Source organism: Pipistrellus kuhlii, unplaced genomic scaffold (genome assembly GCF_014108245.1).
Source record: "Pipistrellus kuhlii isolate mPipKuh1 unplaced genomic scaffold, mPipKuh1.p scaffold_m20_p_14, whole genome shotgun sequence".
Taxonomy (NCBI): domain Eukaryota; kingdom Metazoa; phylum Chordata; class Mammalia; order Chiroptera; family Vespertilionidae; genus Pipistrellus; species Pipistrellus kuhlii.
The window spans coordinates 533-10,198 of record NW_023425449.1 but is presented as its reverse complement, the minus strand read 5'-3'; the positions used below and the strand labels follow the sequence as shown (position 1 = coordinate 10,198).

General features: G+C 68.2%; 1 protein-coding gene across 3 annotated transcripts; it reads right to left on the bottom strand.

Annotated features, from left to right (window-relative positions):
* Window positions 1-2,121: 2,121 nt before the first annotated feature.
* NRBP2 (nuclear receptor binding protein 2) lies at window positions 2,122-8,629 on the bottom strand. Of its 3 annotated transcripts, none has more exons than XM_036437467.2 (19): window positions 8,380-8,629; window positions 7,946-8,068; window positions 7,475-7,576; window positions 7,277-7,366; window positions 7,101-7,141; window positions 6,934-7,028; window positions 6,822-6,845; window positions 6,668-6,751; window positions 6,540-6,595; window positions 6,360-6,455; window positions 5,026-5,158; window positions 4,818-4,920; window positions 4,687-4,737; window positions 4,480-4,615; window positions 3,761-3,814; window positions 3,587-3,650; window positions 3,378-3,433; window positions 3,148-3,309; window positions 2,122-3,113 (listed from the first exon to the last, which is right to left on the bottom strand). In XM_036437467.2, the coding sequence occupies exons 1-18, from the start codon at window positions 8,500-8,502 to the stop codon at window positions 3,244-3,246; spliced, it is 1,497 nt and encodes a 498-aa protein (XP_036293360.1). In that variant the 5' UTR covers window positions 8,503-8,629; the 3' UTR covers window positions 2,122-3,113; window positions 3,148-3,243. The 3 variants fall into 3 exon arrangements, with proteins under 3 accessions (XP_036293360.1, XP_036293359.1, XP_036293357.1); XM_036437466.2 differs by having other exon boundaries at window positions 7,475-7,611; window positions 7,906-8,068; window positions 8,380-8,625; XM_036437464.2 differs by having other exon boundaries at window positions 7,101-7,366; window positions 8,380-8,624.
* Between the last annotated feature and the right edge of the window lie 1,037 nt (window positions 8,630-9,666).

The following is a 9,666-nucleotide window of genomic DNA, read 5'->3' as shown; positions in this document are numbered from 1 at the left end:
AGGCACCCGCACTCTGATGGCAGCTCCCCTGTGAAATGGTATGTCATGCAGCCCTGCAGAGGGCTGGTGGCCGTGCAGTTCTCACGGCTCACCTCACCTCGCGTGACCTGGCGGCAGCCTGGAGTGGGCGCCGTTAGCCCCGTGCTCACAGAGGAGGCGGCGGGGGAAGCACAGACCAACGTCTGGAGCAGGAAGCGGCGGAACAGCCCCTGGACCCCTGGCCACCAGCTCCCGTGCCTCTCAAAAGACAAGCCCAACATCCAAGTGGCAAGAGTTCCAGAAACTAGGGAGAGGGGAGAAATGAACAAACATGTAAAAAATCTCTCTGGAATCCAAGGTTGGGATCTGTGGACACTAGATGGAAGAAGGCAACATCCAGACATGTCGCTGAGAATTCCCTAAGCACTGGGACTAAGGGAAGATGGAGAGAGGAGAGAGAATGAGCACAGGGTCAGCATTCAGGAAGGCACCGAGTTCGTGGGGCCAAAACATATCGTGTTTCCCCGAAAATAAGACATCCTCCGAAAATAAGACCTACTTACAGGTTTCCTTCTGAGTGAAATATAAGGCATCCCCCCGAAAATAAGGCCCCCCTAGGCTAAACATGAGAGATTTGGTCCACTGATTCTGAAAGAAATGGAGTCACAAGAAATTCACCAGGAAATTCGGGAATTGGGTTGTTATGATGATGTTCCAGAAGATGATGACATGATTGTCATTGAATAAATGAGTAAATTCTTAATACTGTAGGATTCACAGTTTGTCTGGTTTGTGTTGACAACTACCGTACTACCGTACCGTATACAGGTAATAAGTTTCATTTATTTTCATTTAACAATAAACGTGTACCATATTCTTCTTCATGGAAAAATAAGACATCCCCTGAAAATAAGACCTAGCGCATCTTTGGGAGCAAAAATTAATATAAGACACTGTCTTATTTTCGGGGAAACCGACCCCTTCCGTGTCTTGGGAAGAATGGCTCTCAGCCTCGCCCAGCTGTTGTGCTGGCCACACTGACGAGCAGTTGTGAGTCCTGGAAGAAAGCCAGGCAAAGGCCCTCCACTTCCCAGGCACCCGCTCAGGAGACCAGGATGTTCTCCCTCTAACAGGGCAAACAGACAGGGTCCGAGAGAGCCTGGGATCCAGAGGCCGGTGTGTGCCAGGAGCCCTGGAGGGAGCCCGTCCTGCTGGCAACTGTGCCGGCTCGCCCGCCCGCCACCCGCCACCGCGGACCGGCAGCCTGGGGCAGCGTGGGCAGGCCGGGCTCCAGGGCGAGGGGAGACCCGGGAGGCTCTTAGGCACGGGGTCCCCCAAATGAGGGGAGCCCGCCCCGCTGCAGGAGGCTGTGAGGGTGCGTTGAGACATGCACGGAGACCGGGCACACAAGCCGAGGGAGGCAATTATTAACTCCAGGGAACGGGGTTGTGCAAGAAGGCAAATAGGACCCGGACACCACGTTCCCTGCCAAGACCTGCGGCGAGGAAGCCGTGAGAATGCGCTTCACCAGGGGTGGCACTGGGTCAGGGATCAAGGCCAGTGCCCCCCCAGGGGACACCTATTGTAAACACACACACAAAAGCAGTGCAAGGCCCTGTGGTGTGCGGGACGTGGGTCTAAGAGCGAACTGGAAAGGATCAGGGCGGAGACCACGTTCGTTGTCTGTTTATTATTGGCCTAAAAAACCATTGCACTTTCTAAAATAAGATGCATAGAACTTCGATAAACGTTAACGTGAGACCTCGGCACAGGCTCGATTAAACGAGGTTTAATCGCTGGCACAACCGGCTCCTCGATTGGCGCCAGGCTGTTTAAGAGGACGTGGGTCAGACAGCTAGCATCAGGGTTCCCGCCGAGGCGTGTGAATTAGTCTAGGTCCGTAACTCTAGGGTGAAAGGTGTGAGAATTCACGTAATCTCAGAGAGAGGGACACGCTGATAGCGTGAGAGCCTTGGTTGGTTTTGTCTTGGGCTTTGGTTCGGGCAATGTGGTCGGAGGAACAATGGCTCTCCCCCTCCCCCCGAACCCCGGACCCTGCGGATGCACCCCCCACGGCAGAAGGACCCGGAGGTGGGGAGACCACCCTGGACGATCGGCAGGAAGCCCGGGCCCGCTGTCGCCGGCCTTGAAGGTGGAGGCTGGGGCCAGGAGCCCGCCAGGTGCAGCCTCTGGAAGCTGAGAACGGCCTGCAGTTTGCAGCCAGCCCAACGCGGGGCCTGGCCGGCCGCTGCTAGGACACCAATTCCTGCCCAGCGCCCAGCGCCGCGCCATGCCTGGCCCCACAAGCCAAACCTCAACCTGAGGGGAGAGGAACCGGGTTCTCCCCTGGACCTCCGGGAAGACGTGGGCTGGCAGGCGAGGCCTGGGCCAGACGCCCGACAGACAGGAGCGTAACAGCTGGGCTGGGCTGCGGCACGGCGGCAGGTGATTCTGTAGCAGCGACAGGCACCTGGCCGGTGGGCGCTTCCTCGGTTTGGCATTTGAAATCTTAAAAGGAACCCTGAATGCACTACGTGTACGCATGCAGTTCACACGTCGGCGGGTTTACATCTGAAAACGGGGGGTGGCTCAGGAGAGGTAAGTCCAGGGCAATGGGGGGGTGGTCATGGGCAGGGCGGGTGGGGAGGTGGGGGGTGAGTTTGGAGTGAGGAGCAGGGAGGAGTCTGGCTGACCCCTCCAGGCCAGGGCGGTGGGAGAGGAAAGAGCCCTTTGGGGCTACAGGGGCCAGAGTGTCGGCTGAGGGGGCTGTGGGCACAGCCTCAGAGGGTTCCGGAGCGTCTGTGCCGGACGCGGGATGGGGCGGAGAACCACGTGGTGTGGGAACTGGGTGTCTCTCCCGGCTGCTTCTCAGCACCCCACGCCCTGCACCCCGCCCGGTGCTGCAGGTGCTGGGCGCTGAGTGGAGGTGGGAGCTCCTGTGTGGGCCTGTGTGTGGCGCCCCCACCACTGTGACCCCCTGAAGGGCACCCTTGCCACTGACCCACAGCTTGGAGGTGGGGGTGAGACTTCTGGCCAGCAAATGGGGGACATGGGAAGGAATGGGAAGCCGGGGAGGCGGGTGGGATGAGAGAATCCTGGTTCTAGGAATGGGCGTGGCCTCATCACGACCCCCCACCCCACTGGTGAGCTCCCCCTCGCCCTCACCCATCCCCACGCCCAGGGTCTCTCGGCAGCTGCTGGCGGAGCAGGGCCCTCGAGCAGGCCTGTCCTCAGCCCTGGCACAGGCCTGGCACCCCATGCCCGTCACTGGGCTCCGCGGTACTTGAGGAAGGTGCTCTCCAGGAAGGCGGCCAGCTTGGTCCGGTCGTCCTGCAGGTGGGAGGTCGGCGTAGGTACCCGCCCCCCCCTCCCCTCCCCGCCTGGCCGAGCGGTCGTACCTCGTGCAGGAAGCCATAGTGCACCAGCTCTGTGGCGAGGTCCTGGGCGCTGTCCGCTGTGCAGGGCGCGGGCGGGACGAGGGGACGAGGGGACGAGGCGTAAGGTCAGGAGCTCAGGGAAAGCCAGGCGGGGCGGTGGCTGCTCACAGCGGGGCAGGGGGGTGGGGGTGGGGGCGGGGGCGGGGCTGGGAGGGCGCATGTCCACTCACTTGGGAGCAGGTCGTAGGTGAGCTGCCGGTGCAGCCGGTCCTCCAGCACGAGCAGCAGCGTGAGCTGGGGGGCGGGAGGCAAGGTCTGGCTCTGGGTGGGCTCTGCCCCCGCCCAGCCCTGCCCGCCCCCGCCCCGCCCCCGCCCCGCCCCCGCCCCGCCCCCGCCCCGCTCACATGCCAGCGGGCCTTGTCCTCGCTCCTCTCCAGGTTGCACTGCATCTGGATCACCTGCGGGCGCGGGGCCCAAGGTCACCCACGAAGGCTCAGACTCAGCACCTGCGAGGCACCTCACGGGGCCCAGGGGGAGAGCCGGGAGGGGCTGGCGGACGGAGCGGGCACCGACAGGTGCAGGGGCAGCTGAGCAAAGGGCGGGAGGCAGAGGCCGAGCACAGGGCCCAGGCCCCGCCGAGGGCCCCACGGTCTGTGGGCAGCCTGGCTGTTGGGACATGATTCTGGCTGCGGTGTGGAGGGGAGCCAAGAGCAAGGAGGCAGCAGGGAGGGGGGCTGAGGGGGGCGTCCCGGCAGGGAATGGAGGTGCCGAGAGCAGGGCAGTGACCGTGGACACACCCACAAGGGCAAAGCGAGGGCCTCCAGACCCGGAGGGTATGGGCATGGGAACAGGAGGGGCCGGGGAAACACGGTGGGGGTGCTGGCAGAGGGGGTTACACCAGGTCACGGACGCCGGGGAGTCGGCCAGCCAAGGGGGTGGCATCAGAGGGGTGAGGGCAGCGGAGAGTCCCCGACAAGGCTCTGGAGCAGGTGGGAGCGGGGGCGACTCCTAGGGCTCAGGCAGCAGGGGGCGGAGGGGGTGTCGGTAGGGGCAAGGAGGCTCCGGGAGAGGAGGTCCCCCAGCGTCGCTCAGCCAATCAGCTGCACAGAGGGGCCGGGCCCACCTTTCTGGTCTCCGAGTCGAAGGGCTCCGGCGTGGGGGTCTTGGCCTTCTGGGCCTCCTCCGGGGGCGGGGCCAGCACGCGGGGCAGCCCCAGGGGCCGTGTGGCCGCGAAGTTCATCAGGGGGTAGATCCCGTTTCTGGGGACACAGCGGGTGACTAGGGGCTCAGGCCCCGCAGCCGCCTGCTCCCCCCTCCCGCCAGCTCTCACCTGACGTCCTCCAGGAACTTGTCCAGCTCCATGCAGGAGACCTCGGAGTACCTGCCCGGGAGAGGCACATGAGGCACCGGCCGGCCGGCCGGCCTCGCCGGGGGCAGGACCGAGTGGGGGCGGCCGCTCACCGCCACTGCACGGGGGGCCGGCCCGGCCGGCAGATCTCCGCCAGCACCGCGTGCATGTCCATCGACTTGGTCTTCTCCTCCACCACGTTCTCAGGCATGAGGTCTGCAGGCCGAGGAGCACTCAGGGGCGAGGCCTGGGCCACCGTCCAGCAGGCCCTCCTCATCCCAGCCCCAGGCTCTGACCCCCCCCGCCCCCCGCCGCCCTCACACTGGTGCTGGATGAAGCAGTGAGCGGCCAGCAGCTTCAGCGAGTGCACCTCGAAGAGCACACGGTGGAAGAGGAGGTTGTGGGCAGAGGGCCTGTGGGCGGGGTCCCGCGCCAGGCAGGAGAGGATGAACTCCTGGGGGCAGGGAGAGAAGAGGCCTCGGTTCATGGGGTTTCTCTGCTCTGCCCCCCCGCCCCCCGGTGTGAGGGGAGGGGACCCTGGTCCCTAGACCGCAAGGTCCAGCGCCAGGCACCTGCATGATGTGTGCAGGGAGCGGCTCCTGCTAGCAGCCAGGCCCTGAGCCTGCACACAGGACAGCCAGGCCCCTCCGGACCCCTCAGTCCTCACAAAAACTTGGTGCAGTGTGCGGTAAGGGGCCGGGAGCACGGCTATCCCCATTCACGTCACACACACACACACACACACACACACCCCGCAGGTCATGTGGCCTTGCATGAACCCACCCGCCACGGCCAGCCCGCCTTCTGGAGATGACCTTGACCGGTCCCCGGCCCCGCCTTGCACTGCCTGCCTCTCTTGTCTGTCCAGGCTCCACCTCCCCACCAGCCCCATCCAGGCCCCATCACTTCCCTCTCCATCGCCAGAGGCCTGTGCTGAAGCCAGAGGTTTCCCAGACTCTGGCGGAGAGGCTGTGGGGGAAGCTCCCTCCCGAACTCCGCCTGCCACCCCGCGGCCCCCCGCGGCCCCCCCGCGGCCCCCCGCTGCCCCCCGAGGCCCACCCCACGGCCCCCTGCGGCCCCCCCGCGGCCCCCCGAGTTCCACCCCACGGCCCCCCGAGGCCCCCCCCCCCCCCCCGCGGCCCACGGGAAGGCAAGAGGCAGACCAGGTGCCAACACTGTTCTCCTCACTCTGGAGCCTCTCTGAGCCTGTTTCTTTATCTATAAAATGGGCATCACAACAGTACTCACCCACTCCGCCAGGTTTCCCTGACCCTACCATGTGCCCTTAAAAATTAAAAAGAGTCCAGCCCGGTCCGGCCATCCTGGCTCAGTGGCTGAGCCCCGGACCTAGGAACCAGGAGGTAACAGTTCAAGGTTCAATCCCGGGTCAGGGCACGTGCTGGGTCGTGGGCTTGACCCCCAATGGGGGGCACGCAGGAAGCAGCTGGTCTGTGATTCTCTCTGTGGACGTTTCTCTCTCTCTCTCCCTTCCTCTCTGAAATCAATAAAGGCATATTTTTAAAAAGAAAAGAAAAAAAGATATGCCCTCAGCTCGTTCAGGCCTGGAACTCCACACCAGGCAGGGAAGGCCCCCGGGGGGTGGCCGGGGGGCAGCACTGACCCTGCACCCCCAAACCAGGCCCCAGGCCACTCACCCGCATGTTGGGATCGCTCAGCGAGTGCCGGGCCCGCGCGATGGCCTCCTCGGTGACACGCGTGTCCCCGTTGGCCTGGATCTCCAGCACTGCCATCTGCGGGCAGGGCGGTCAGTGGGCAGGGCGGGTCAGCGGGCAGGACCTGGGCCAGGGGCGGGCGAGGCCGGCGCCGGGCGGTACCTCCAGCGCGCACATCCCGAAGGAGAAGATGTCCACGGCGGTGCGGTCGGCCACCTCTGCGGGGGACGGGGGACAGGCGTCAGGCGGGCGGGGTGGGCGGCCGGGCGGCGGGGCGGAGCGGGACCCACCTCCGTACTCCGGCGGGAAGAAGTGCAGGTTCCGCAGCTCCTCCCGCTCCGCGCGGATGGGGCTCCGCAGGTCGTCGGGCAGCGCTAGGGGGGGCGCGGAGGTGAGCGGGCCGGCCCTCCCCGCGGCCCTCCATCCCCGGGGGCCCCCACGCACCGTTGGAGAAGATGCGGTGCCAGACTGCGGGGCGGAGAAAGAGCGGTCAGCGGGCTGGGCGTCCCGGCCCGCCCCGCCCCGCCGCCCGCCCGCCCGCCGCCCCCGCCCGCACCGGAGCCGATCTTGATGAGGCCGTTGTGCTGGATGAAGATGGTGTCGCTCGTCAGGTTCCCGTGGATGATGGGGGGGCTGCAGGCGTGCAGGAAGCTGCGGGCGGGAGGCGGTCAGGGGCGGAGGGCGGGCAGGGGCGCGGGGCGGGCAGCGGGCAGCGGGCCTCACCTGAGCGCCGACAGGATCTGCGTGCACCAGCGCTTCCAGGCCTGGCGGCGGGGCGCGTCCGTGGGTGGGAAGGGCGGGGAGAGGTGGCTGGGCCTGGGCGCCCCCACCGCACCCCCTGCCCGGCTCCGCCCGTTCCCGCCCCGCCGCCCCCGCCCCGCCCCGCCCCGCCCCCATACCCGCGCGTTCATGGCCTTGTGGTTCTTCTTGGTCTTCTTGAGGAACTGCTTGAGGCTGCCCGAGGACACGTACTCCGTGATGAAGACCACCTGCAGCCCGCACGTTGGTATCGGCCCGCCAGCTGCGGGAGCCTGGGCGGTGCCCGGCCGCCGCCCGCCCCGCCCGCTCCCCGCTCCTCCCGCTCCCGCCCCGCTCACCCTGGCGCGGGCCTCGCAGGCGTCCAGCCAGTACTTGTGCAGCTTCACGATGTTGGGGTGGTCCACCAGCACCAGCTGCTCGAACATGGTCTGGATCTTCTCCTGGGCGCGGGGGGCGGTCACGGGGCGGCCACCAGGCGGGGGCGCGGGGGGGGGGGGGGGGGCGGTCACGGGGTGGTCACCAGGCGGGGGCGCGGGGGGCGGTCACGGGGCGTCCACCAGGTGGGGGCGCGGGGGGCGGTCACGGGGCGGCCACCAGGCGGGGGCGCGGGGGGCGGTCACGGGGTGGTCACCAGGCGGGGGCGCGGGGGGCGGTCACGGGGCGGCCACCAGGCGGGGGCGCGGGGGGCGGTCACGGGGCGTCCACCAGGTGGGGGCGCGGGGGGCGGTCACGGGGTGGTCACCAGGCGGGGGCCCGGGGGCGCGGGGGGCGGTCACCAGGCAGGGGCGCGGGGGCGCCACGGGCCTCACCTCGTGGGCAGAGAAGGCCTTCCTGTCGCTGAAGCGCAGCTCGTTCCACACCACCTCCACGCCCTCCTCCGTGTCCATGGCCAGGAAGGTGCTCTGGACGCCGGGCATGTTCCCCTGGTTCACCTGGGAGGGGGGAGGAGGAGGGGGGACAAGGGGGTCCGCTCACAGCCTCCCAGGCCCGGCGAGGGCAGGACGGGCCGCTCTGGGGCGGGGTGGCGGGCTGAGCGGTCGGAGCAGGTTCAGGCGCTGAGCATGTCCCCGGGGGGGCTGGCGCCTGGTCTCCGGGGCAGGGAGGTGGCTCCGCGGCTGGCCCTTGGGGAATGAGGGTTCCGCCCCGGGGCAGGGGCCAGGCCAAAGGGGTGCAGGAACCGGGTCGCCCCCTCGAGGCTGCGGAGAGGTTTCGGGTCTCCTGTCCCCGCCCCCGCGGTGCCCACCTGCTCGCGCCGCTTCTGCCAGCGGCCGCACGGGCTTTCTTCCAGGATGTCGCTCTCGTCCTCGCTCTCCTCCTCCCGCTCCCGCTCCCGGCCCCGCCTGGGCGCAGGCTCGGGAGCCGCCATGGCTCGGTGGGCCCAGGCAGCCGCCCGCCCGGCGATCCTCCGCCGCGCCCGCCGCCGGGCCCCGCGCGCGGAGCCGAGTTCGGAGTGGCGCCGCCGCTGCTCGGAGCCACGGCCCAGGCTCTGGGACCGGAGCGGCGCGGGCGCGCGACCCGGAGGGCGGAGCCCGCCCGCCGGCCGGAGCCGCCTCCTCGGACCGGATCCCGAGTGGAGCTCCCCGCGGAGGGCTGAGCCCGCGCAGCGCGAGCGGCCACAGCCCCGCCCCGGCGAGCCCCCGCCTGGAGCCACGCCCGGCCACAGGCCCCGCCCGCAGGAGGCTGCGCCCGGCCCGGCCCGGCCCGGCCCGGCCAGTCCTTTCCGGTGACGGCGGCCCGGCCCGGCAGCCCCGACCCTTGAGCCCCGCCCACGCGAAGCCACGCCCCACATTGGGTCCGTCCCACAAGGCCCCGCCCACAAAGGACAAGGCCCCGCCCCCGCGTAGGCCTCACGGATCTGCGTTTACGACCCTTCCCCGCGGCCCAGTCCCGGCCTGAAGCCCACCCTTAAGGCCCGGTCTCCACCCACCCGCTCCCGGTCCACCGGTCCACCGCGGGCTCAGCTCCGCCCCGCGATCCCACCGGGCGCCAAGCCCCGCCCCCAGGAGGTTCCGCCCCGCCCATCGTGGCCAATACCCCGCCCCCGGGCCGCCTCACCGCTCAGGCCCGCCCCTGCCAGGCCACACCCATCGCGTCGAGGCCCCGCCCCGGACACGCCCACCATATACCACGCCCCCATGTATCTCCGGAGGAGGTGGGGCGGAGCCACGTCCCTCCCGGCGTCCCAGGGCGCTGCAGCCGGCGGGCAGGGCGGACCGGGCTACGGGTCCACCCAGCCCAGCTCTTGGAGCCTCGCGTTCTCCCCTTTCCCGCTGCACTCCTGGCACAGACAGCCCGGAGCCCGTTGATGTCTGGGCTTCCCCCTGGGGTGGCCCCGGAGCGGGGCGGGGAGGGGGGTTTGGGGGGACCCAGGACTTGGGCACTCCCTGGCCGGGCAGGGGGCGAGGCCCCGCAGGTGGACCGCCAGGTGGGAGTGAGTGAGGCGGCGAAACAGGAACGGATGGGGGTGAATTAGCACACACAAGGCACACCGACTTCATAATGGAAAGATAAATGCTTTTAATAACAATCA

Coding starts and splice junctions, on each gene's coding strand:
- NRBP2 (XM_036437464.2), bottom strand. CDS start 8,502: ATGGCGGCTCCCGAGCCTGCGCCCAGGCGGGGCCGGGAGCGGGAGCGG. Junction 6,846..6,933: donor CCTCATCAAGATCGGCTCCG/GTGCGGGCGGGG, acceptor TCCGCCCCGCAG/TCTGGCACCGCATCTTCTCC. Junction 3,815..4,479: donor TCGACTCGGAGACCAGAAAG/GTGGGCCCGGCC, acceptor CCGCGCCCGCAG/GTGATCCAGATGCAGTGCAA.